The following is a 27978-nucleotide window of genomic DNA, read 5'->3' on the forward strand; positions in this document are numbered from 1 at the left end:
ATCCGTAATGCACATACATGGACAGAAAAACTTCTCCCATGCTCAGAAAACCTCGGTGAATTTCCCACTGGTGGAGAGACGAGGGACTTTATGAAGAAATAGGCCTTTTACAAGTAGTCCTCAACTTACAACCACAATGAGCCCAACATTTCTGGTACTAAGCGATACAGTTGTTAAATGAATTTTTGCCCCATTTTACAACCTTTCTTGCCACAGTTGTTAAGTGAATCACTGCAGCTGTTAAGTGAGTCACACGGTTGTTAAATGAATCTGGTTTCCCCATTGACTTTGCTTGTCAGAAGGTCACAAAAGATGATCACATGACACACACACACACCCGGGACAATGCAACCGTCATAAATGGCATAGGGCCGGGTTACTTACGGGACCGCCTACTGCTACCAAACACCTCTCACCGACCCGTGCGCTCTCATAGAGAGGGACTCCTCAGGGTGCCGTCAGCGAGGCAATGTCGTCTGGCGACACCCAGGGGAAGGGCCTTCTCTGTGGGGGCTCCCACCCTCTGGAACGAACTGCCCCCAGGACTTCGTCAGCTTCCGGACCTTCGGACCTTCCGCCGCGAGCTTAAAACATACTTATTTATTTGCGCAGGACTGAGTTAGATTTTAAATTTACGGGTTTTAAACTGGGTTTTATTTTTATATTTTTAAATATTTGGCGTTTAGAATAAGTTTTTTAATTGTTTTTACTCTGTATTTATGTGTTTTTAAGTGCCTGTTAACCGCCCTGAGTCCCTCGGGAGATAGGGCGGTATACAAATATGATTAAATAAATAAATAAATAAAATAAATAAATAAGAGTCAGTTGCAAAATGTCTCAATTTGGTCATGTGACCCTGGGGATGCTGCAACAGTCGTGTGAAAACCAGTCCGACTTCACTTTTTTCAGTGCTGTAGTGACTTCAAATGGTCCTAAAATGAACTGTTGTAAGTCAAGGACTACCTGTATATAGTGGTACCAATGCTTTCTTGCAGACACTGCATTACCCAATTAGGTAACATCAATGCTTGTGCTGGTCTACATTGGCGACTGTTTCTCTATCATGGCAAGACAAGAAACAAGACAAGACAAGAAACAACGGATGGAAACTAATCCAGGAGAGAAGCAACCTGGAATTAAGAAGAAACTCCCTAACAGTGAGGACAGTTAACCAGTGGAACAGCTTGCTTCCAGAAATTGTGGTTGCTCCATCACTGGGGAAGTTTCAGTGCTTGAGAAAGGGATTGGATTAGAAGACCTCCAACCAAGATCCCTTCCAACTCTTGTTATTCTGTTAACCAGTGGAATGACTTTCCTCCAGAAGTTGTGGGTGCTCCATCACTGGAGATTTTCAAGAAGAGATTGGACAACCATTTGTCTAAAATGGTAGAGGGTTTCCTCCCTGAGCAGGGGGTTGGACTAGAAGACCTCCAAGGTCCAGCTCTGTCATTCTGTTAACCAGTGGAACTGCCTGCCACCAGAAGTTGTGGTTTGCTCCAAGACCGCAGTTTTTTTTTGTTTTTTTTTAAAGAAGAGCCCGGACAGTCACCTGTCTGAAATGGCACAGCGTCTCCTGCCTGAGCAGGGGGCTGGACTAGAAGACCTCCAGTACAGGTCTCCTGCGTGAGCGGGGTGTGTGTGTGTATGTGGACTAGATGACCTCCAAAGTCCCTTCCAGACTCTGTTACTGTTCCTCCCTCCCTCCCAGCTGTGACGGATGCCAAGCCGCGCGGCTCCTGCTCCTCCATCATCCGGGCCTCCAACCCAAGAAGCGGCTTCGCTTCTCCATCTTGAAGGCGGCTCTTCCCCCCCCCCCACCCCACCAACCCTCTCCTTTCGGGTGCCAAGGCAAGGAGGGAGGCCCGAGGGGAGAGACACACACACACACACACACCCTGCATCCCCCCCCCCTGCAGTTTCAGCCCTGTGGAGAAGAAGGGCAAGAAGAAGGGTGGAGAAGAAGGGCAAGGCGGGGGGATGCCAAGGGCGAGGTTGGGGGAGGGAGGGAGGGATGGAGGAAGGGAGGGAGGCGGGGAGGAGAGACCGATGGCCCCCCTGTCCCCTTCTCCACTCGGGAAAGCTGCGAGTCCCATCCGCGGAGAGAGAGAGAGAGAGAGAGAAAGCGATTTCAGCACCAAGGAGGTGGACAGCTCCCTCCCCGGGAGAAGGGAGGGGGGAGAGCGAGGGAGGCCTTGGGAGACCCGCTCCGGGAGGAAAGGGTGACGTCATCGCGCTCACCCCCCCTCCCTCCCGCCGGGTCCGGCCCAAGAGGAGGGGGGAGGAGGGAGGGGACGCTGCGGGGGGTCCGGAGGCGGTTTCTCCTCCCCTCCCCCCCTCCACACACACACTCACCAACGGCTGCATCTCTGCGCGAACGGCGGGCACCTGGAAGCGGTCGATCTCCTCCATCATGGTGCCGGCGGGCGGTCGAAAGGAGGAGGAGGAGGAGAAGAAGGGAGGAAGGCCTCGGCAGCCTCACTGAGGCCCGGGATGGCCCTCCGCCGGTGCCGATGCCACCCGCCTCATCCCGCCGCCGGAGGAGCCAGAGCCGGCTGTGTCGTGACTCAGCCCCCCGCCCTGCCCCGGCCGCGCGCACCACTGCGCACGCGCCGACGCAGCCCGGAGGGAGGGAGGGAGGGAGGAGGAGGGTGGAAAGGAGGCACAGCCTGCGCGCCTGCGCGAAGGGCCCGGCCGTCAGTCAGAGCGGCGCTTCGGCCCGCCGCCTCATTTGCATAGTCATGAGGAGGCGGGGAGGACTCCCTCACGGGCGGATTCCTCTCGGGTTCGCTTGCGGCCTGCCTTTTTTTTTTTTTTTTATACCCTTCCTCAGCCCGCTCCAGAGGGGTTTGTTCCCCCCACCCGGCGCGAAATCCCCCATCGGAGAAGGGAAACAAAACCAAAAGAAAAGGACGAGGGGGAGTAAACAGGGAAAAGATGGCGGCGCTGTGGCTCAGCCCGTCGGCCTTCCTCGCCTTCGGAGGCCGACTCTATGGGTGCTTCCGGTTGGTTGCCAAGGGTGCCGTAGTCAACTTCCGGCAGCTGACGAGGAGGCTGGAAAGCAGAGGACGGCGGCGGCGGCGGCGGCGCTGCTCTCGACATGCCTGGGAAGGATCTCTACCGGCGCAAGCAGGTAGGGCTGTGGGGGGGGGGCGACGACCGTGACGTCACTGTGACGCCATCTCGTCGCCCGGTGACGTCACCCCGTGGGCGCATCAAAGGTTTCCTGAATGGTTCCTCTTGCTCCAGAATGGAATGAACATAACCCCCCCCACCCTTAAAATAAACATTATCTATCCTTTATCCTCTATTCATTACCTATCTATCAATCATCTCTATCTATATCTACCTGCCTGCCTGTCTATGTATGTATGTATGTATGTATCTATCTCCATTCGTATCCATCCATCCATCTTATCTATCTATCTATCTATCTATCTATCTCTATCTATCATCTATCTCTATCTATCTATCTATCCATCTATCTATCAAATATCTATCTATCTATCTATCTATCTATCTATCTATCTATCTATCTATCTCTCCATTCATATCCATCCATCCATCTTATCTATCTATCTATTTCCATTCATATCTATCCATCCATCTATCTATCTATCTATCTGTCCGTCCGTCCATCCATCCATCCATCCATCCATCCATCCATCCATCCATCCATCCATCCATCTATCTATCTATCTATCTATCTATCTATCTATCTATCTATCTCCATTCATATCCATCCATCCATCTTATCTATCTATCTATTTCCATTCACATCCATCCATCCATCTATCTATCTCCATTCATATCCATCTATCCCTCTCTCTCTCTCATTTATAAAATTTATTGGCTGCCCATCTGACCACAGGGTAACTGCGAGGCTTATAATATTAAATTAAAATATTTACTAAATTTATGGACTCCCCATTTCACTGTTGAGTGACTTTGGGTGGAAATGTCTGTGTCTTGTAACTTTTATTTTTTGGTAATTCCATAACTGGTTTATATCAGGCTGGGCTTTTCTCGTGGTCTCCTTTCTACTATGAACCAGCAGGTTGTCTCTGTGCTGCCTCCTGTTGGGAGGCTTGGAAATGCAACATTCATCCACTATGGGGTAACACTATAAAGGATCAGCAAAAAAAAAAAAAGCTCCTCCATCAAAACCCCCCTTGAAAATAAGTTGTTCCCAAGGAAAGGAAAGGAAAGGCAGGGGATGCATTTGGGGACTTCTGCCATGTGAGAGTCACAGGCAGACTGGATCCTCTCTGCCAATATCGGCCTTTAAGTCCAACTGGATCCCAGCAGCCTGAAAAAAGGGTTTCTAAGCATCTGCTCTTAAGCCATGCTTAGCTGGATCTTTTTTTTCTGCAGCATCCTCCGGATGTGACCATCTGGTCCCCTGCCTATACCTGAGGCAGCCATGATAGAATAGAACAGAACAGAACAGAATAGAATAGAATAGAATTTTTTATTGGCCAAGTGTGATTGGACACACAAGGAATTTGTCTTGGTGCAGATGCTCTCAGTGTACATAAAAGAAAAGATACCTTCATCAAGGTACAACATTTACAACACAATTGATGGTCAATATATCAATATAAATCATAAGGATTGCCAGCAACAAGTTACAGTCATACAGTCATAAGTGGAAAGAGATTGGTGATGGGAACTATGAGACGATTAATAGTAGTGCAGATTCAGTAAATAGTTTGACAGTGTTGATGGAATTATTTGTTTAGCAGAGTGATGGCTTTCGGGAAAAAACTGTTCTTGTGTCTAGTTGTTCTGGTGTGCAGTGCTCTATAGCATCGTTTTGAGGGTAGGAGTTGAAACAGTTTATGTCCAGGATGTGAGGGATCTGTAAATATTTTCACGGCCCTCTTCTTGATTCGTGCAGTATACAGGTCCTCAATGATGGGCGTTGAATTGTTAAGGATCGGTCAAAGCACCTGAGGGCAGGACAAGAAGCAATGGATGGAAACTAATCAAGGAGAGAAGCAACCTAGAACTAAGGAGAGATTTCCTGACAATTAGAACAATTAATCAATTGTTTATTGAACAATAAACAATTAAACAATTAATCAGTGGAACAACTTGCCTCCAGAAGTTGTAAATAGCAATAGACTTATATACTGCTTCACAGTGCTTTACAGCCCTCTCTAAGCAGTTTACAGAGTCAGCCTCTTGCCTCCAACAATTTGGATCCTCATTTTACCCACCTCAGAAGGATGGAAAGCTGAGTCAATCCTGAGCCGGTGAGATTTGAACTGCCGAACTGCGGGCAACAGGTAGTCAGCAGAAGTAGCCTGCAGTACAACACTCTAACTACTGCACTACCAATGCTCCAACAGTGGAAGTTTTAAAGAAAAAATTAGAGAACCATTTGTTTGAAATAGTATAGGGCCATGATGGTGAACCTATGGCATGCGTGCCACAGGTGGCACGCGGAGCCATATCGGTGGGCACGCAGGCATTGCCCTAGTGCAGCTCTGCCACGAATGGCAGAGTGGCAGAATGATTATCGGACCTTCTGGGCCCATCGGAAGTCGGGAAACAGGCCTACTGGGCCCACCATGCCATCGCGTGCCAAAAGTAGGGAGAGTGCGGGGGGAGGCACATTGAATTATGCACGCCCCCATGCTCCCCCCGCTTTTGGCACGCGATGGCAAAAAGGTTAGCCATCACTGGTAATAGGGTTTTCTGCCTGAGTAAGGGGTTGGACTAGAAGATCTCCAAGGTTCCTTCCAACTCTTAGTCTAACTCCAAACATCAGCTGATTGATGAGGGTAGGAGAGGGGAATAAGAAGAATAAGAATAATTTAATTTCTATACCGCCCTTCTCCCGAAGGAGTCAGGGCGGTTTTCAGCCAGGTAAAAACACAATAAGACATACAATATACATTTAAAAACCCATTAAAAAACCTATTCAATTTGGCCCATTAGTTAAAATACCATAAAAAAACCAATTAAAATTACTAATAGTTTTATGCCAGCCCTGCGTGGAAGAATAAATACGTCTTCAGCTCGCAGCGAAAGGTCCGGAGGTCAGGAAGCTATCGAAGTCCTGAGGGAAGCTCATTCCAGAGGGTAGGTGCCCCCACAGAGAAGGCCCTCCCCCTAGGGGCCACCAGCCAGCATTGTTTGGCTGACGGCACCCTGAGGAGGCCCTCCCTATGGGAGTGCACAGCTCGGTGGGAGGCAAACGGTGGCAGCAGGCGGTCCCGTAAATAACCCGGGAGCTTGCTTATACAGGTATGTTCGTTTAAATGAATATAAAAAAAGCCGACTTCGGATGATCTGTATACATAAAGGTAGTCCTTGACTTACAACACTTCACTTAGTGACTGTTCAAAGTTACAGCACTGAAAAAACTGATTTATGACTGTTTTTCACACTTACGACCATTGTAGTATCTCCATGGTTACATGATCAAAATTTGGACGCTTGGCAGTTGGTTCATACTTATGACGTTTTGCAGTGTCGCGGGGTCAAGGGATCCCTTTTTGCGACTATCTGACAAGCAAAGTCAATAGAGAAGCCAGTTTCACTGAATAGAATAGAATAGATTAGAATAGAATAGAATAGAATTCTTTATTGGCCAAGTGTGATTGGACACACAAGGAATTTGTCTTTGGTGAATACACTCTCAGTGTACATAAAAGAAAAGATGCGTTCATCAAGAATCATAAGGTACAACACTTAATGATAGTCGTAGAATAGAATAGAATAGAATAGAATTCTTTATTGGCCAAGTGTGATTGGACACACAAGGAATTTGTCTTTGGTGCATATGCTCTCAGTGTACATAAAAGAAAACATATGTAACAACCGGGTTGCTAACTTATCAACTCCAGTGCTTCACTTAACAACTGTCTTGCTTGGCAACAGAAATCTTGTACTTGATTTTGGTCATAAGCGAGGGAGAACCTATTTCAAATAAAATAGTTTCGGAATGTGTTCTTTAACTGGCCAGCCTCATTTGAGTCATGAAACATCTAGAGAGCTTGGCCAGCAACTATACATGTAGCATGTAGCACTGTTCATAGCATCCCATCATATTCTTAGCATTTAGACTTATATACCGCTTCCCGGTGCATTCCAGGCCTCTCTAAGCAGTTTACAGAGTCAGCATACCGCCCCCAACAATCTGGGTCCTCGTTTTACCAACCTCAGAAGGACGGAAGGCTGAGCCGACTTCCAGGTGGTCAGGATCGAACTTCCTGACTGTGTTGTGACTCAGGCCCAAGTAGTTATTACCAGACACAATCAGTCCTAAACTAAAGTGACCAGATTTAAGCGATGGTAAAGCGGGACACCATTGACCGGGGGCGGGGGGGCTGCGCATGCGCGCTGAGTCTTGCCACCTGCCTGAAGGAGCTGCTTATTTGCTCTTCCAGGCAGGCTCGGCTCTTCCAGGCAGGTTCGGCTCTCCTCGGCTCTCCTCTCAGCTCTTCTCTTCCTCTCGGGTGAAGACAAGCAACGTCTCTCCTCCCTCTCACGCCCCTTTTCTCTGCCACTCCCCCTTCTCCGCCTCCTCCTCTTGTGTTGCCGCCTCCCATTTCCAGAATGGGAGTGAAACAAAAAAAAATCAGGACTTTTCGGAATTGCCGCGGGATGCGGGACAAATTATTAAAAAGCGGGACTGTCCCACCAAAAGTGGGACGTCTGGTCACTATATCCTAAACAAACATATTTTATTAGAACAGCTGAGAATTACTTCATTCTCAGCTTAGTCCAAATTAATTCCAAAACAAAGTCCTTCAGAAAAAGTCCTTCGGCCTTATCACAAACCTTTGTCTTCTTTGGCACCCTGCCAAAGGCTTTTCTTGGCAAGAACCCCAGGAAGTTCAGAAACAGGAGACAAGAAACAATTGTAGCAACGTTGCTACTCTTTTAAGCCTTGTGGGAGGGGCCAATCATCTCCTGGCCTTACTCCCGAGTCGTCCTTTTTGCTTTAGCTGCTCTTGCCTTCTGACAGCTCTTTGGATGTGTGCACTAGGAACAGGCTCCTCTTGTTCCTCTGCCTCTCTGCCGTCCGCCTCTGGAAACTCCGGAGTCTGCACATCGCTCCCGGATGGCCCTGGCCCCATCTCTGCCTCTGACGCAGAGCCCTCATCCGGGCCTTCCCCTGATTCCAGGACTGGCCCATGTTCCTCCCCAGCCTCCTCATTGTCCGACTCTGTTGCTAGCTCTGCAGGCTGCTGGCGGACCACAACAGGCTTAGGGCAGAGTTTAGCCTGCAATACCGCCTTCTAACCACTGCGTCACCACAGCTCATTATAACCATTCATTTAGTAACCATTTGAAGTTACAACAGCATTGAAAAAGTGGCTTCTGATCCTTTTTCCCACTTATGACCATTGCAGCGCTCCCCCCATGGTCACGTGATCAAAATTGTGGCACTTGGCAACTGGTGGTTACAGCATCCGTGGGGTGACCTTCTGAGAAGCAAAGTCAATGGGGAAGCCAGATTCACTTAACATCCGGGTTCCTGACTTAACAACTGCAGTGATTTGCTTAACAACCGTGGTGAGAAAGGTCATAAAACGGGCCAAAAACTCACTTTACAACTGTCTCGCTTAGCAATGGAAATTTTTGGCTGAATTTGTGGTCGTTAAGTCGAGGACTTCCTGTACTCAAGGACACCCCCTTCTCCTGCTCCTATCACTATGGACATGTATGGGATTCGGGAGTAAATAGAATTTTTTTTATTGGCCAAGTGTGATTGGACACACAAGGAATTTGTCTTGGTGCATATACTCTCAGTGTACATAAAAGAAAAGATACGTTCATCAAGGTACAACATTTACAACACAAATGATGGTCAATATATCAGTATAAATCATAAGGATTGCCAGCAACAAGTTATAGTCATACAGTCATAAGTGGAAAGAGTTGGGTGATGGGAACTATGAGGCGATTAATAGTAGTGCAGATTCAGTAAATAGTTTGACAGTGTTGAGGGAATTATTTGGCCTTCGGGAAAAAACTGTTCTTGTGTCTAGTTGTTCTGGTGTGCAGTGCTCTATAGCGTCGTTTTGAGGGTAGGAGTTGAAACAGTTTATGTCCAGGATGCGAGGGGTCTGTAAATATTTTCACGGCCCTCTTCTTGATTCGTGCAGTATACAGGTCCTCAATGGAAGGCAGGTTGGTAGCAATTATTTTTTCTGCAGTTCTAATGATCCTCTGAAGTCTGTGTTTTTCTTGTTGGGTTGCAGAACCAAACCAGACAGTTCTAGAGGTGCAAATGACAGACTCAATAATTCCTCTGTAGAATTGAATCAGCAGCTCCTTGGGCAGTTTGAGCTTTCTGAGTTGGCGCAGAAAGAACATTCTTTGCTGTCCTTTTTTAATGATGTTTTTGATGTTAGCTGTCCATTTTAGATCTTGCAATATGATAGAACCTAGAAATTTGAAGGTTTCTACTGTTGATACTGTGTAAATGTGAACATTGTCCATTGTGCTACTTGAGAAAAAAACCCCTTAAGGTTATTTTTGTTATTTTTGTTTTAACAGTAATTTAGCTTTTCCTGCTGTAATGTCAAATGTTTTTCTATCTGCTTTCTCCCACCAGGATCTTCTTATTCTGGCATAAAAATCTCTCTTGTTTTGCCTATTTTTTTTCCTGTGACAGGAGGGCAACCCTCCCCAGTTACTCCCAGGGGCCTCGTCACCGCCAAATCCCTCCTTAATGCATTTCCGTCGCAAGAATTATGCGAATGTATTATTAATTCAGAGCCTGTAATTAGCTAACAAGTGGGCAGTATATTTCAGAAACAGGTTTTTATAGATGGATTTTTTTATCTCTCAGGCCTATAAGTAATACTTTTGTGTTACAATTCTATGCATATTTTATGGGCAGCCCTCCTCCGTGCCTTAAATGCCGTTAGCACTTCGGAATAAAAACAGGGTATAAATAGAACTAGATGAAGTTTACAGAGCCGACCGTATAGCTGACTTGCAGATATTCCAAGAAATGTTTTCCTTCCGCCACCTAAGTCCAAGGAATGCTTTAATTCATGCATATAAAAAGTTTGCCACTCTGGAGTTGCTTTTTCATTTTGGGGACAGCCCTCCAATCTGAAATGGTAGAGGCCAGGGTCTCTTGCTTGAGCAGGGGGTTGGAGTAGAACAGGGGTGTCAAACTCAAGGCCCGGGGCCCGGATCTGGCCCACGGGGTGCTTCGATGTGGCCCGCGGGGTCGCCCTGGAAACAGAGAAGGACCGGTCTGCGGTGCCTCTGCCTGCGAAAACGGAGCTCGGGAGGGCCACAGGCAGCCCACACGAGCTCCATTTTATCTGGCAGAGGGTTGCAGAAGGCTGTCGTGGCTGAAAACAGAGTTCGGGAGCCCGTTTTCTCTGGCAGAGGGCTCAGGCCACCACAGACGCCCCCGACACAAGTGACGTCAAGCTGGCCACACCCACCCTGGCCCTCCGAGGTCAAACACAACCCTGATGCAGCCCTCAATGAAATCGAGTTTGACACCCCTGGACTAGAAGATATATTCTATATTTTTCTATATTTTACTGCTCTGCTCTATATTCTCTCTTCTCTCCTCTCCTCTCCTCTCCTCTCCTCTCCTCTCCTCTCCTCTTCCGTACTACTCCTACTCCCCCAGGGATGGGTTCTACTTACCTTTACTACCGGTTCGCAACGGGACCGCACACACATGCTTCTGCCTGTGCCCAGAAGCTTCTGCACATGCTCAGATCACCCATGATGACGTCCTGCCAGTTTTACTACCGGATCTATAGAACCGGACCAAACCAGGAACAACCCACCACTGCTCTACCCCTACCCCTACCCCTACCCCTACCCCTGCCCAGGTTCTGTTCTGTTCTGTTCTACTCTACTCTACTCTGTTATTCTATTCTTCCCTCCCCTCCCCTCCCTTCTTACAGTGTTGTCTGATCTATGGAAAACAGCCAAAGACTTCCTCTTCGATAGCTCCTTCCTGCATTTTAAATAGGATGTCTTTTTTGCCCATATAGATTGGCACTAGTGCCAACTAGGTAAGGGACAAACCTGTAGGATAATATCTGTGGACGATCCCATAGCTACACTGGCTGGGGAATTCTGGGAGTTGAACTCCATAGATCTTAAAGTGGCCGAGGTCAAACATCCCTATCATAGACCACGGTCATAAAGTTTTGCATTTAAGAGCATGTTCTGAGTACAATACTACGTCCGTGGCCAAGACTGAGTTCCCTATACCTGGGGGCTAAATAACACGTGTATCCTTCTAGACCACTGCTGGGGGTTGATATTCTAGCAGTTTTACAAACCTTCTGTCACTATTCTTTGTGAGTTCAGATTTCCCGGGATTAAAATCAGAGGAGGTTCTCTCCTTGACAAAAATGCAAGAAGCGAATTATGCAGAGTTTTGCTTTTAAGCCTCACATTCTGAAGTTTGTTCCTTCTGCCTTTGCTTCTGGAAAGCCAGTGTTGTGCCTCGCTCGCTCCCCCCGCCGCAGCCGGGCTCCTCTTATCTCCTGTTGGACGCTGATAGTACAGAAGAATGTCCTGGCATGCCTCCAGCCCCCAGCCCTGGCACCATGCCCGGACAAACCGAACAAACAAACCTCCCTCCGATAGCATGTGCGCCTGAAGCCAGCCACGAGCTGGGATTACCAACAGCTGGAGACGAAATGATGCAATGGATAGATCCACGCTTCCGGAGAATGGAGAGGCGACGTCAGCAAAAGGAAGGGAGGGGCAGGCCTGGATAAGTGCTGAGTCATGGAGCCACACCCCATGGCCTATATAAAGGATCTGCTTTCTGGCATTCTCTGAGTCAGGCAAAGTCTAATCTGGATTGCTGAAGTCACACCTTGGATTCCTGCCTGCCCTGAGGACTCTGATAGGACTTTGGCAGAGCTGCAGAGACACGCTTGATACGGACTTCCCCAACTCGGCCGTCAGAGGAGGAGTGGGACACGACAGCCAGCTGGAAAGGTCACGAAGGCTGATTACATGACCCCAGGACACTGCAACCGGCTTTAAACCCATTCCGGTTGGTCAAAGCCCCCCCCTTCTCGAATTTTGATCATGTGACTGTGCGGATGCTGTGACCGTCGTAAGTGTGAGGAACGATCGCAAGTCACTTACTATCATATGTGGTGGGCTTGTATGAAAGCAAGAAAATATTGGAAGGAAATACACACTTGGTTGGAAAAGATGATTAGGCAACATATAGATCTAAAACCAGACATATTTTTGTTGGGTATAATGCCGGAGGGTTATGATAAAGGGACTATATATTTAGTTTTGCATGGACTGACGGCAGCAAGAATTGGGTTTGCACAATATTGGAAAAAATGGGAACACTCCCATCAGATGAGGATGTAATTCAGAAAATGTTAGACTGTGCAGAGATGGACGGATTGACTTTAAAAATGAAAGACAAAGAAGACACAGAATATGGCTTGATATGGAATAGATTTTATGGGTGGTTAGAGATAAGAGGTAGAAATTAGATGAAGAAAGATTATTGCTATGTATGAATGAAATATAAAGATGGTTTATAATTATAACAGACTTATATATTTATAAGAATTATAAATAAGCTAATATAAAGAGAAATTTAGCCAAAACTATTCTGTTACATTACTACTATTGTTACCGGTATATGTTTCTTTTTGTTCTTTCTTTGTTTTTCTTTCGTAAATGATATACCCTGACAGTACAATGTATTCAAAATGTTCATGAAAAAAATAATAAAAGTCACTTTTTCTTCAACCCCATTGTAACTTTGAGCGGTCCATAAACCAGTGATTGTAAAATTGAGGACTACCGTATTTTTCAGAGTATAAGATTCACTCCCCCCCCCCCCACATAAGAGGCTGAAAATTTGGGTGCGTCTTATACTCCGAATGTAGCTTTTTCAAAGCTTTTTTTCAGCCCTAACGAGGCACTAGCGAGTGAAGCGATCTTCCGTGCTTTGCCTGCTTTTCTCATTGGTTCTCTCTCCAAAGATCAGCTGTGCTTTAGAAGCTGTTTTCTATCCCCAAGCAGGGGATAAAAAGCGCACATGTGTGCTCAAAACCAGCAAACTAATGTGCTGAAGCTGACCAGACTAAGGACGCTAGCCAGATGAATACCTGGTAGGCAGATTTCCCCCCCACCCCCTATTTTCCTCCCCAAAAACTAAGCTGCGTCTTATATTCCGAAAAATACAGTACCTAATTTCTGTCTTACTGTGAGGAATGGAAAAGGTGTCTTTTTTCAAAGCAGGGGAAATTAGGCACGTTACAGTTAGTCCTTGACTTACAACAGTTCGTTTAGTGACCGCTGGACACAGTACAAAACGGCACTGAAAAAAGCAACTTATGACCAGTTTTCACACTTACATCCGTTGTAGCATTGCCATGATGACATGATCAAAATTCAGACACTTGGCGACTGACTCGCATTTATGACGGTTGCAATGTCCCAGGGTTACGTGATCCCCTTTTGCGACCTTTTGACAAGTAGTGGGGAAGCCAGATTCACTTAACAACCATGTGGCTAACTTAACAATTGAAGTGATTCACTTGAGAACTTTGCCAAGGAAGGTGGTAAAATGGGTCAAAGCTCACTTTAAAAATGTCTCGCTTAGCAACGGAGATTTTGGGCTCGATTGTGGTCATAAGTCGAGGACTAGCTGTACCGTTTTCTACATATCTATCATATTGCTTATGTTACCAAAAAGGTAATGGTAAGGGATGGTCTGGCAGTAAATAATACCATGAAATACCGTAGGAATATTTCTGCAGAATGAATTGTGAGCTTTAGTTGACCTCGTCAACTAATTGAGAACAATGAATTCAGTGACGATCATTGATCTCGCGCAAAAAATAATTACGGTTTTATTTTGTCTTCTCTCTAGAGTCAGCTTGGAATTCGACCTTCAAAAGTAAACATAAGGAGAAGGGTAAAGTATTTAATCTTTAAGTGCATTTTTCTTTCGAGTTACCGCAACTATCTCGATGGATTCCCCCCCCCCCCACGTATGTTTGGCTTTGTGATTCAAATCTCTGAATTAGACGACAAAGAAGAAGAAGAAGGCAAAAAAGGGAATTAGATTGATTATGCACTGATCTTTCTCTGTCCTAAGTAAAAAAATGCAGGAATAAGCCTTGCAGCTTCCAATTTAACAAAAATACTTGGTTAAGCCAGAGGTCTTCAAACTTGGCAGCTTTAAGACTTGTGGACTTCAACTCCACAAAGTCCACAAATCTTAAAGCTGCCAGGTTTGAAGACCTCTGGGTTAAGCTATAAATATGCATATACAAATCTGACCTTTAAGTACAATCCATTAGACGCATTTTGGAGATTAAGCCAAGATGTTATTATACATTGTTATGGCAGCTGAATTCTAAAATTTTCTAAAATTATCGTTTTAATCAAATATGTCAAAAACGTTTCGTTACGTTACTAAATAAACAGAGTCTTCCAAATGAAGGAGAATAAACATGTTCCAGATTGCAAGATCCAATCTGAGTCAGACACCGGGACCAAAGGTTTATTCTTCCAAGTTTTCAAACTCGTGTATGAGGATAAATCATGCATTGCAAAGGTTGCTTGGAATTGGGAGATACTTCTAATGTAATCTACCGGATCCCCTGCGTGGATTGCCCTCGTGACTCTGTAGGACCCATGGGGAGGAAGCTAAGTACCAGATTGCAAGAACACAAGTGAGCAATTAGATGAGGAGACCTTTCAACGAACAAGGTCACATATTCAATTTCGCAGCTATTAAGATTGTTGGCCGAGCAGGGACAAAAATAGCCAGGGAAATGATTGAAGCCTGGGAACCAGGCCCCTTGTCAGCCAATAGGAGTGCTAATTTGCCCCCAGTTTATCAGGTACTTAGGAGCCAAGGGCTTGGCAGCGCAAGGAAACAACAGCCAATGACTTAATTGTTGTGACTCAGGCCCAAGTAGGTAGTAGGAAACTCGGTCCGTGAAAAAACAAACTTTATTCAAACAGCTGAGCATTACTTCATTCCCAGCGTAGTTCAACTAAATTAAAACAAATTCCTCGCAACACAAATTCCTTAGTCCTATTGCAAACCTTGGTCTAATTAGGCAAACCGCCAAAGGCCTTTGTTGGCAAAAGTTCAGAAGTCACAAAAATAAATGCAAGATGTAGACGAAGCAGAAGACGGAGCTACCAACGTTGTTTTCCGGCAAAGCCCAAACACTGTTGCTGGTCTCTTTTAAGCCTTATGGGAGGGGCCAATCATCTCTTGGTCTTACTCACGAGTCATCCTTTTTGCTTGAGCTGCTCTTGCCTTCTGGCAGCTCTTCTCATGCATGCATTAGGAACAGGCTCATCCTGTTCATCTGCCTCACTACTATCAGTCTCTGGAGTCTCTGGAGTCTGCACCTCACTCCACGATGGCCCTGGCCTCATCTCAACCTCATCACTGTCTGACTCCACTGCCAGGTCCGCAGGCTGCTGGCAGACCACAACATTAATAGCCAGCCATCAACATTCCAATCAACAACTGAAAAGCCACACACAACCAGGCACCACACACAGAATAGCCCAAAGCACACACTCGCTGAAGAAGGGCTCCAGTAAGAGTCCCAAAGCTCAGAAGACAAAACCTTTGGTTCCGGTGACCGACCCAGATTGGAAACAGAGTCTTTGTTCAATTGTTCAACACTGACATCAATTGGGAGACAAACTCTGGACCAGTGGTTGGTTGCTACCGGTTTGCCTGGGATTGGGTGAAATGGTGGTGACAGCAGCGGGAGGCTCCCCCCACCCACCCAGATGTCTCTGCACATGCACAGAAGCATCTGCTCATGTGCAAAAGCATTGCATGTGCACACCCATGAGCAAACCGGTAGCAAACGAAATTGAAACTCATTACTGCTCTGGACCAATTGGGACTTAGTGGCAGTTTAGAAGCTTAAAATAACTTTATTGTCACTTTGAATGTACACTAATTGGCATACGTTAAAATGAAATTTCATTGCAGCTCTCAAAAGGTCACCACCTCCAACATACACTACATAAACATAAATAAATAAATCAGTACAAAATTATGCATATACCCAGAGAAACAACACAGTCTACTTCAGATATATACACGTATACATGGCGAGAAAAACGAATTTTGTGAGTTTACCAGACAGGTGGCACAAGGCAACAAAGCTGTTACAGAATCTGGTAATCCTGCTAGAAATACTTCGAAACTTCCTCCCAGAGGGGAGCAACAGAAACAGAGACCATAAAGTGGGTGTATAGGGGTCTCTAACAATGCTTTGAGCTCTAAGCACATAGCGCTTGTAAGCAGCATCCTGAATAATGGGAAGTGAGCTTCCTATAATCTTCTCCACTGTCCTCACCACTCTCTGTAGGGACTTTCTATCTGAGGGAGATGGGTTCCTGACAAGCCTAGCTGTCATCCAAAGAAATAAATACCTGGTTCAACAGCAATAGCAAGGGCCCCCTGGTGGCTCAGGCTGCTAAGACAGTCTGTTATTAACACAGCTGCTTGCAATTACTGCAGGTTCTAGTCCCACCAGGCCCAAGGTTGACTCAGCCTTCCATCCTTTATAAGGTAGGTAAAATGAGGACCCAGATTGTTGGGGGAAATAAGTTGACTTTGTATATAATATACAAATGGATGAAGACTATTGCTAACGTAGTGTAAGCTGCCCTGAGTCTTCTGAGAAGGGCGGGATATAAATGCAAATAAAAAAAAAAGAGGGATTTAGGCGTCCTGGTGGACCACCACTTAAATATGAGCCAACAAAGAGATAGTATCAAAGTTGTGTGAAGTGATAGCACTGCTTTATAATATGTGGTAAAACCACATACTGCATCCAGTTTTGGTTGTCATAATATTACAAAGATGTTGAGATTCTAGAAAGAGTGCAGAGTAGAGCAACAAAGATGATTAGGGAACCAGAGTCTAAAATATTTGAAGAACAGTTGCTGGAATTGGGTATGTCTAGTTTAATAAAAAGAAGGATTAGGGGTGACATGATAACAGTCTCCCAATTTTTGAGCTGATATCACAGGGAGAAGGGGGTCAACCTATTCTCCTGAGAGCAGGACAAGAAGCAATAGATGGAAGCTAATCAAGGAGAGAAGCAACATGGAACTAAGAAATTTCCTGGCAGCGAGAACAATTAACCAGTGGAACTACTTGCCTCAAGAAATTGTGGGTACTCCAACATTGGAAGTTTTAAAGAAAAGATTGGAGAGCCATTTCTCTAAAATGATACAAGGTCTCTTGCTTGGATGGGTGTGTGGGTGTGTGCACCTCTATCACAGATAATGTTACCTAATTGGGTCACGAAACATCTGCAAGAAAGCTACCCAGCTCAGAGAGAACCAAGGGGCTGATCAATCCTGTTCAATCTTGAGCTATGGATATTCTCTTTGTTGTGCCTCGCTCGCCCCCCTCTCCGCAGCCGAGCCCCTCTCGTCTCCTGCCGGACGCTGATAGTGCAGAAGAATGTCCTGGCATTCCTCCAGCCCCCAGTCCTGGCACCATGCCCGGACAGACCGAGCAAGACGAATGGCCTGACATGCCTCCAGCCCCCAGTCCTGGCACCATGCCCGGACAAACGGAGCAGCTGGGCCCCTCCCCCACAGCATGTGAGTCTGGGGAGTGTGAAGCCAGTCACAAGCTGGAATTGCCGGCAGCTGGAGGCTGGAGGGACCCATGCTTCCGGAGAGTGGAGAGGCGACGTCAGCAAAAGGAAGGGAGGGGCAGGCCTGGATAAGTGCTGAGTCATGGAGCCACACCCCATGGCCTATATAAAGGATCTGCTTTCTGGCATTCTCTGAGTCAGGCAAAGTCTAATCTGGATTGCTGAAGTCACATCCTGGTCTCCTGCCTGCCCTGAGAACTCTGACAGAACTTTGGCAAAGCTGCAGAGGCACGCTTGATACGGACTTCCCCGGCCCGGCCGTCAGAGGAGGAGTGGGACACGACACTCTTCTGTTGACATGGCCCAAGAAGTCTGCCTTCAAATGCATGCTGAATCTTACTAAGTGGCCAAGCGTTTCAACATTTAAGGTCTTCTCTGTAAAACCTGATCTAGAACTCCCAGTCTCCTGGCGACTGGCCCAAAGTCACCCAGCTGGCTTTCATAGAATAGAATAGAGATGGAAGGGATCTTTTTTTTCTTTTTCTTTTTTTTTGGAAAAAGTTTTTTTATTTTTTCAAAAACAAACAGCATACAGTATACTTTTTGAACAAAGTATCAGTCAGGTACATAGTCAAACCCAATTCAATTTCACACCACTCTCTTTTATACTTTATCAAATATACGTATTTCCCTTCCCCCTTTTTTAATTTCACTATTTGCATATCTCTAATATAAAATTCAATCTAACCCTCTGTCCTGAATTTGACCCTTTAATCAAGTCTAGTCCCTTCTTATCTCAACCATCTATATTAAAACCTCATATTCCCATTTACAAATTTCTTTCTTTTCAATCCTTATATCATCAACATCCATAATTCCATTACATTTCCATAAACATTTTTTGTTTAAAAATTATTATTCTTAATTTTATCAAAAGAAAAACAAAGGCAAAGAAAAAAGACAAAACAATACCAACTAATATTCATTATTTCAAAGGATCTCTTATGTGTTTAATTCTCATGTTTTTAAAATTTCCGAAAAATCTCTTATGTATTTATTTCTCATCTCTTTAATGTTTCAATCTTAATCTATATTAATTCTGGAAGGGACCTGGAAGATCTTCTTGTCTAGCCCCCTGCTCAAACAGGAGACCCTATATCATTTCAGACAAGTGACTGTACAGTCTCTTTTTAAAAACCTCCATGATGGAGCACCCACAACTTCTGGAGGCAAGCTGTTCCACTGGTGAATTGTCCTCACTGTCAGGAAATTCCTCCTTAGTTCTAAGTTGCTTCTCTCCTTGATTACTTTCCATCCGTTGCTTCTTGTCCTGCCTTCAGGTGTTTTGGAGAATAGTTTGACCCCTGTTGTGTCTCGCCCGCTCCCCCTGCCGCAGCCGGGCCCCTCTTATCTCCTGCCGGATACTGATAGTTCGGAAGAATGTCCTGGCATGCCTCCAGACCCCAGCCCTGGCACCATGCCTGGACAGGCCGAGCAAGACGAAGGGCCTGACGTGCCTTCAGCCCCCAGTCCTGGCACCATGCCCAGGCAAACGGAGCAACTAAACCCCTTCCCCACAGCATGTGAGCCTGAAGAATGTGAAACCAGTCATGAGCTAAGATTACCAACAGCTGGAGGCTGGAGAGATCCTCGCTTCAGGAGAATTGATAGGCGGCGTCAACAGAAGGAAGGGAGGGGCAGGCCTGGATAAGTGCTGAGTCATGGAGCCACACCCCATGGCCTATATAAAGGATCTGCTTTCTGGCATTCTCTGAGTCAGGCAAAGTCTAACTTGGATTGCTGAAGTCACTTCCTGGTCTCCTGCCTGCCTTGAGAACTCTGATAGGACTTTGGCAGAGCTGCAGAGGCACGCTTGATACGGACTTCCCCGACCCGGCCGTCAGCGGAGGAGTGGGACACGACAACCCCCTCTTCTTTGGGGTTGCCCCTCAAATACTGGAATATCATGTTGCTATCATGTCACCCCTAATCATCTACTTAGATCAACTCTTCAAAACTCTCACATGCCTTCTGAAAAAAATCAGTTCTTGTTTCCATCTATCTGGCCCACGATCAACTGAAGCGCTACGTTACGTGCATTCTTTAGACTCTAGATTTCCGAGCATTGTTACGCCGACCTGAACATACGGTTTACAAGCCTTTGCCTGGAATCCCCGAAGATTCACTGCTCGCTTTGTGCGAAGCTAGGAGAATGAGTGGGGCAGTCCTTTGATTAATATTCCATCCATCCCCGTGGAGGGCAGGCATGCAGAGAGCAATCTAATTACTGGAGTGGCTATTCCCCCCTATGACAGACAGTTTTAAGAAAAGCTCCTGCGAGGAGCAGGTTGAAAAGGAAAAAAGATGTATTTGAAATTCTGTTCAGGGTGGGCTCCTCAAACAAAAGGGGACAATCGTCTCGGGGCCCCCTGAGCTCGTTTTAATCGATGCCTCCTGTCCCTCCGAATAGGGCATTTAAATTCCTCGGTTGCTCTTCTAATCCGAATGCGGAATATCAGAGTCGGAAGGGACGTCTAGTCCTTCTAGACCAGGAAGGGTCTTCTAGTCCAGGGGTCCCCAACCTTTTGGACCTCAGGGACCACCAAGACCATAATGTTAAATCCTGGGGACCACTAATACGAATCCAGCGCGCCATTTGCTGAAGTGCCTGGACTCCCAGTGACAGGATAGGGTCCTTCAGGCACTCTCCCTCCTCTCTCTTTCTCCCCCCCTCTTTCTCTCTTTCTTTCTCTCTCTCCCTCTCCCTCTCTCCCTCTCTCTCTCTTTCTCCCCCCTCACTCTCCCAACTCTCTTTCTCTCTCCCCCCACTCTTTCTCTCTTTCTCTCTCCCCCCTTTCTCTCTCATTCTCTCATTCTCTCTCCCCTCTTTCTCTCTTATTCTCTCTTTCTCTCTCCCCCGTTTTCTCTTCCCCCGTCTTTCTCTCTCCCCCCCCTACTGTTTCTCTCTCAATCTCTCTGTCAGGAAATTCCTCCTTAATTTCAGGTTGCTTCTCTCCTTGATGAGTTTCCACCCATTGCTTCTTGTGCTGCCTTCAGGTGCTTTGGAGAATAGTTTGACTCCCTCTTCTTTGGGGCAACCTCTGAGATATTGGAACACTGCTATCATGTCTCCCCTAGTCCTTCTTTTCATCAAACTAGACATACCCAGCTCCTGCAACCGTTCTTCATATGTTTTAGCCTCCAGTCCCCTAATCATCTTTTTTACTCTTCTCTGCACTCTTTCCAGAGTCTCCACATCTTTTTTACATCGTGGTGACCAGATGTAGGATTCTAAATTGGGTATTCAATACAATAGAGAGCTGCCAGGAATAGTATTTCCCATGAAGAAGGTTTGCGTTAGGCCGAGTTCAGGACTAAAATGATTCAGCATTCAGCAGCTCAAGTGACGACAAACATCCGGGAAGTGAAAATGTAATGTAGGCCAGTCCTTTTCATGAGGTCGTGATTGTGTTCAAATCGAGATCTGCGTTGAATGTGTCTTGGTGATGGCTCCGTTCTTGGGGAAAGGATTCTTCCCTTTTATAGTTTGAATTTTATCTGCTTTTTGCTTCTGACAAGCGTCCCCAAGCTGGAATAAGACACCTTGTTTGAAATTTGGGCAAAATATCTATCTATAATTAAAGAGATTGGGGGCAGGGGGTGGGAAAGAAATTTGGGCAAAATATCTGAAGTGGAAAATATGCAGAGAAGCATCAAGTATGTAGGCCAGGCTGATGGTAGAGTCTGAATTTTGTCTGAAATGCTATAGAGCTGTGAAGGCGAACCTAAGGCACGCGTGCCACAGTTGGCACGCGGAGCCATATCTGTGGGCAGGCGAACCGATGCCCTAGCTCAGCTTCAGCGCACATGAGCGCGGCGGCCAGCTGATTTTCGACTGGCCCATCCACACCGCCCCTCACCTCCCAGGAGTCTCCACGTGGCCCATTTTGGATGGCAGGTAAGTACAGGGCTCGCGTGGAGGCTCTAGGAGGGCTTTTTCAGCTTCCGGAGGGCCTCCGGGGGAGGGGGGAGGCCATTTTCGGCCTCCCCAGGCTCCAGGAAAGCTTCTGGAGCCTTGTGAGGGCGAAAAACAGGCCTACCAGGCAGTGGTGGGTTTCAAATTTTTTTACTACTGGTTCTGTGGGCGTGGCTTGGTGGACATGGCTTGGTGGGCGTGGCAGGGGAAGGATACTGTAAAATCTCCATTCCCTTCCCACTCCAGGGGAAGGTTACTGCAAAATCCCCATTTCCTCCCAATCAGCATGGACTCGGGAGGCAGAGAATAGATGGGGCGGGGCCAGTCATAATTTTTACTACCGGTTCTCCAAACTACTCAAAATTTCTGCTACCAGTTCTCCAGAGCTGGTCAGAACCTGCTGAAACCCACCTCTGCTACCGGGCCTACTGGAAGTCTGGAAACGGGCCACAGGGGGGGTTGCCCATGCATGCACGGGGGGCATTGAATTATGGGTGTGGGCATGCACACGCGCGATCCCCCCACCTCACTCTGTCAGTGATTATCAGTTTGTCTAGGAAATGCGGATCGTGCTTGAAAGACGGATGAGAAATGATGGCCTATTATGGGATGCCAACCCCACAGGGCAACTGCAGGGACTGGGTAGGGGGCAAATGATATCACATCCCTCGTGACTTCTGCCATCATCACTGTGTGACAATGCCCTGATTGACGGGCCATAATTGGCATTTCATCTCGGCCGTTCTTACAAAAGCTTCTTGTGTCTGTTAGAAGAAGACAAGACACCGATTATCCTTGATTACCTTTCTGTCCAACGACGCTAAACCGCCCTTTCTGTCCAACGATCCCAGCTTCTGCCTTTCAAGACGTTTGAAATACAATCTCGCCAAGGGTGACATTTCGAAACATACGTCGCCCCAGAATTATGATTAATTTAGGAGGGGAAGAAAAGGCAATCAGAGGAACTCCAAATGTCATTCTTCAAATCAGGATGATTAAATGGAACACAGATAGGACGGAAATAAATTATCCAAAGGAACGGTGGTGGCTTAGATGGATTTATTGTTTTTTTTAGGATTCAGATGTGCTTATCTCCCAGATTATTGGCCTTTCCTCAGAAATGTTTCTGGTTTCTTTAACGTTTCAAATAATGGTAATACAAGAAGAGTCAGTTTGGTGCAATGGTGAAGGCACTAGGCTAGAAACCAGGAGACAGTGAATTCTAGTCCTGCCTTAGGCATAAAAGCTGATTAGGTGACTTTGTCCAATGACCAAGAGACGATGAATTCTGTTCTGGGCATGAAAACCGACTGGGTGACTTTGGGCCATCCATCAAAAGACTGTGAATTCTAGTATCAGTTTAGGCAGGAAAGCTGGCTGGGTGACTTTGGGCCAATCGCCAGGAGACTGTGAATTCTAATATTTTTTTAAATTTTTTTTAATTTTTACATTTATATCCCGCCCTTCTCCGAAGACTCAGGGCGGCTTACAGTGTATAAGGCAATAGTCTCATTCTATTTATATATTTACAAAGTCAACTTATTGCCCCCTCAACAATCTGGGTCCTCATTTTACCTACCTTATAAGGGATGGAAGGCTGAGTCAACCTTGGGCCCGGCTTGAACCTGCAGTAATTGCAGGCTGCTGTGTTTTAATAACAGGCTTCTTACAGCCTGAGCTACCACGGCCCCTAATATCAGTTTAGTCAGGAAAGCTGGCTGGGTGACTTTGGGCCAATCGCCAGGAGACTGTGAATTCTAGTATCAGTTTAGGCAGGAAAGCTGGATGGGTGACTTTGGGCCAATCGCCAGGAGACTGTGAATTCTAGTATCAGTTTAGTCAGGAAAGCTGGCTGGGTGACTTTGGGCCAATCGCCAGGAGACTGTGGATTCTAATATCAGTTTAGTCAGGAAAGCTGGCTGGGTGACTTTGGGCCAATCGCCAGGAGACTGTGAATTCTAGTATCAGTTTAGTCAGGAAAGCTGGCTGGGTGACTTTGGGCCAATTGCCAGGAGACTGTGAATTCTAGTATCAGTTTAGGCAGGAAAGCTGGCTGGGTGACTTTGGGCCAATCGCCAGGAGACTGTGAATTCTAATATCAGTTTAGTCAGGAAAGCTGGCTGGGTGACTTTGGGCCAATCGCCAGGAGACTGTGAATTCTAGTATCAGTTTAGTCAGGAAAGCTGGCTGGGTGATTTTGGGCCAATCGCCAGGAGACTGTGAATTATAGCCCCGTCTTAGGCAGGAATTCTGGCTAGGTGACAGCAGTGCTTTTAAAAGTTAAAAAAATAAGATCCGTTATCACAGCTGATCACCCCTCCAGTGTGCTGTTCTACTTACTGCATGCCTCCTTTTGGTGTGCACCGCGCATGTGCACCTCCCATTTGATGTGTGGTGCGCACTGTGCATGTGGTAAACCGGTTCAGATTTCACCATTGATGTCACCTATTGTGGGCCATGAAACATCTGCAAGGAAACAGCCAAGCTCAGAGAGCACCAGGGACCTTTCAAAAGGCAAAAATCCCAAACTTGACCGGGACGCCTTACGCACGGTCACTCACGCCCTCGTCACTTCCCGCCTGGACTATTGCAATGCTCTCTACATGGGGCTCCCCTTGAAGAGCACCCGGAGGCTCCAGTTAGTCCAGAATGCAGCCGCGCGGGTGATAAAGGGAGCACCGCGTTGCTCCCATATAACACCGCTCCTGCGCGGTCTACACTGGCTACCGGTAGTCTTCCGGGTGCAATTCAAGGTTTTGGTTACCACCTTTAAAGCGCTCCATGGCTTAGGACCGGGATACCTTCGAGACCGCCTTCTGCCGCCGATTGCCTCCCAACGACCTGTGCGCTCCCACAGAGTGGGCCTCCTCGGGGTGCCGTCGACCAAACAGTGTAGGTTGGCGACCCCCAGGGGGAGGGCCTTCTCTGTGGCGGCACCAGCCCTGTGGAACGAGCTTCCTCCGGGATTGCGACAACTTCCCGACCTCCGGACCTTCAGACGTGAACTGAAGACTCTATTATTTCAGCGTGCGGGACTAGCCTAAGAATAAAATGTTTTAGTTAAATTTTAATGGGGGTTTTTTACCGGTTTTTACTGTTTTAGTGATCAGGCCATGATAATATTTAGTTTTAACTGGGTTTTAATGCTTATTTATTATATTGTTTTTAATATGCCTGTGAACCGCCCTGAGTCCTACGGGAGATGGTGCGGTATATAAGTATGATTAATAAATAAATAAATAAATAAAAACTATTTCAGGCTGCTTCCAGGCCATCAATCCAGAAGCAGACCGGAATGGTTGAAGGCACCCAGGGACTTCCTGGAGCATTGATGGTTACTGACTGGCTGTGTGGTTCTTTTTTTCTAGGATGAAGAAGGAGGGGTCGAAGTGGGCGAGGGGGCCGACGAATGGTCCCAGGCCAAGACCTTGATCAAGCCCCCAGACCAGCTCGACCTGACTGATGCTGTAAGTAAATTTGGGTCAGAGGCCGAAAGGGGGGAGGAGGAGAAGAGATTGGGCCGTGATGGCGAACCTCGGGCACGCGGAGCCATTTCTGCGGGCACACGAGCTGTCTCCCAGGTCGGCTCCACCATCTCGCCGGCCAGCTGATTTTCAGGTCTCTGCCAGGAGACACGCGGGCAGGAGCTGATGGTGGGGGGGGGCAGTGGGGGGATTCAGCCAGTTCGCACCATTTCGGGAGAACCGGTTGTTAACTTTCTGAGCCGTTTGGCAAACTGGTTGTTGGAAGAAATCATTAGGGCATAGAATCGGTTGTTAAATGACTTGAATTCCACCACTGGGCGGGGGGGGGGGTTGTGTGGCCATGTGTGGGGTTGGGGGTGCAGCGACCCCCCCTCTCCATGTCCCGTTTTTGGTTCCAGGAAGCTTCAGGGAGGCCTGCTAGCACCAAAATGGGGGTCATGCACGCATGGGCGAGGGGCGGGGGGAGGTCGCACATCCATGCGGGGGATGCGACATGCATGGGGGGCATTGCATTATGCGTGCTGTCAGCACCTGAGGACAAAAAGGTTCGCTGTCACTGGTATAGGGTTTCCTGCCTTGGTTAGGGGGTTGGACTAGAAGACCTCCAAAGTCCCTTCCACTCTCTTATTCTATTACTTGGTTGATTGATTTTCTGATCAATTAACTTAACAAGGGACAGCCTGCCTTCAGAAGTTGTTGGTGCTCCATCACTGGAGGTTTTCAAGGGGAGATTGGACAGCCGTTTGTCTGAAACGATATAGGGTTCTCCTGGTTGAGCAGGGGGTTGGACTGGAAGACCTCCAAGGTCCCTTCCAATTCTGTTATTTTGAGAGCACATTGGCCACATTAGACGTGGGCAGGCGATTCACCCATAAGCTGAACTTCAGCCATAAGCTGAACTCCAGCAAGTTAAAATTCTAACATTCTTTGAATTATAAGGGACACACAGTGGTACCTTGGCTACTCAACTGCTTTGGGACTCATCAAATTTGATAGTTGATGCATTTTGAGATGGGAATTTTCTCCCGGTATTCATCGTTTGTTTGATACTCAACACAAAACCTAGAACTTGTCAGTGTCAGCTGCCTTGTGACTCATTATATTTACTCCCTTATGGGGAAAATTGCTATGTTACTCATTGTTTTTGGTACTCATCGCGCCTCCCAGAACCAATTAATGATGAGGACCAAAGTACCACTGTACAGGTAGTCCTCGACTTACGACCACAATTGAACGCAAATTTTCTGTTGTTAAATGAGACATTTGTTAAATGAGTTTTGGCCCGTTTTACGACCTTTCTTGGCCACAATTGTTAAGTGAATTACTGCAATGGATAAGTTAGTAACCTTGCTGTTAAGCGAATTCGGCTTCCCACTTAACTTGGCTTGTCAGAAGGTCACAAAAGGGGATTAAGTGACCCTGGGATACAGCAATGGTCATAAGTATGAACCAAGTATTGCCAAGCATCTGAATTTTGATCACATGATCATGGGAATACTGCAATCGTCGTAAGTGTGAAAAGCGGTCATAAGTCCCTTTTATCAGTGCCGTCGTAACTTTGAACGGTCACTAAATGAACAGTTGTAAATCGAGGATCCTCTGTACAGCAAAAAAAAAGGTGTAAAACCTCGAGTGGTCATGTGATGATCTGCTTTATGGCCATCACAATGTATGAGCAAAATTGTCAGCTCAGTTATGGTCGTAAGTCAAGGACTCCCTATATTGACTTACGGGTCAGATTTGTAGCCAATACAGAAACCCAGGGCAGGAGTTTTTAACACTTAGCAGGCTTCATTTCGAAAAAACCTGTAGTTCCTACAGAAGCTCAGCATTAAAAAAAAACATCCTACGTATTCCTTAAATGTGTCTGTTAATGCATCCGCCTCTTTCTCCCTGTGGGGTTTGTGTGCGAGATACGGCTCTTTTCCGCTGCAGGAGCTGAAAGAGGAAATAACCCGCATCCTGACAGCCAACAACCCTCATGCGCCTCAGAACATTGTCCGGTACAGTTTTAAAGTAAGTGTTTCTCCCCTCCGCTGACTCCCGTTTTGCCACCATTGATCCTCTTAAATAGGGCAGGCCAGAACCAAATCAATTTAAAACGGGAATAAGGGGCGTGCATAAGAGCACCAGCGTGCCTACCATTCCTGTCCTAATGTTCCCTTTAATTATATCCAATTTGTATGGTTATTTCATGCTTATACTTACATATACTGTTGTGTTTGACAAATAAATAAAATAAATATGCAGAGGCTATCTTGTCTTTTGAACACGATGAGTTTTAGTTTCTGGGTAAAATCAGGGCCTGGCTTGAAAATCACCCCAATTTCTGGCCCCTGACCCGTTCTTGCAAAAGGAGGGGGATCCCTGAGGTTATTTCAATAGTCTGCTCTCGTTCCCTGGATCCCCTGGGAAGAGAAAACCACGAAAGAAGCAGAATTGCTAGCCTTACCTTAAGAGGGTGGAATGGGACAACTCGCCGCTGCTGGGTCGCCGCAACCTGATTGCTGCCACCTGTTTGCCGCCCCCAGGTCTCCGCCGCTGGGTTGCCACTGCCACTGCTTGTTGCCTCTGGATTGCCACCCCTGGCTTGTCACCGTCAGCTCGTCCCGGGTGACTCGCCCTGAGTGACTTGCCACGGGACGACTCGCCCTGGGCAGATAAGCAGGGATTAACTCCAGACACACAATCAAGCAGAAAACAATATCCTAATCAAGGAATCGGCAGGAAGAAATCCACACTCCCACCAATATTGACAGGGCAATAATTTAATGAGAGCAAACCTCACTCGCTTCTAGCACTGATGATGGTACCCAGCTGGGTCATGAAATGCCTGCAAGAAGACCATCAAGCTCACAGAGCATCAAAAAACCCACAGTCCTTGTCATTGTTCTCCTCCTCCTCCCCTCCTCCTCCTCCT

General features: G+C 46.7%; 2 protein-coding genes and 1 long non-coding RNA gene across 4 annotated transcripts in view; 1 reads left to right on the forward strand and 2 right to left on the reverse strand.

Annotated features, from left to right (window-relative positions):
* FAM219A (family with sequence similarity 219 member A) overlaps nt 1-2612 on the reverse strand; it is an 89026-nt gene extending 86414 nt beyond the window's left edge. The window contains exon 1 of one of the 2 annotated variants that reach the window (XM_058171971.1): nt 2353-2612. In XM_058171971.1, coding sequence (XP_058027954.1) covers nt 2353-2412 — 60 coding nt within the window. In that variant the 5' untranslated portion in view covers nt 2413-2612. The remainder of the gene's footprint in view (nt 1-2352) is intronic. The other variant, XM_058171970.1, reaches the window with a different exon arrangement.
* A 147-nt stretch (nt 2613-2759) lies between these two features.
* The window catches only part of DNAI1 (dynein axonemal intermediate chain 1), a 185016-nt gene continuing 159797 nt past the window's right edge, over nt 2760-27978 (forward strand). Inside the window, exons 1-4 of the mRNA XM_058171975.1 lie at nt 2760-3130; nt 13868-13912; nt 24942-25040; nt 26994-27074. Coding sequence (XP_058027958.1) covers nt 3098-3130; nt 13868-13912; nt 24942-25040; nt 26994-27074 — 258 coding nt within the window. The 5' untranslated portion in view covers nt 2760-3097. The remainder of the gene's footprint in view (nt 3131-13867; nt 13913-24941; nt 25041-26993; nt 27075-27978) is intronic.
* On the reverse strand, nt 4491-27897 carry LOC131192641 (uncharacterized). The gene is made up of 3 exons (XR_009153766.1): nt 27847-27897; nt 27511-27710; nt 4491-4949 (listed from the first exon to the last, which is right to left on the reverse strand). It is a non-coding gene; the product is annotated as an uncharacterized LOC131192641 (long non-coding RNA).

The sequence above is a fragment of the Ahaetulla prasina genome, chromosome 2 (assembly GCF_028640845.1).
Source record: "Ahaetulla prasina isolate Xishuangbanna chromosome 2, ASM2864084v1, whole genome shotgun sequence".
Taxonomy (NCBI): Eukaryota; Metazoa; Chordata; class Lepidosauria; order Squamata; family Colubridae; genus Ahaetulla; species Ahaetulla prasina.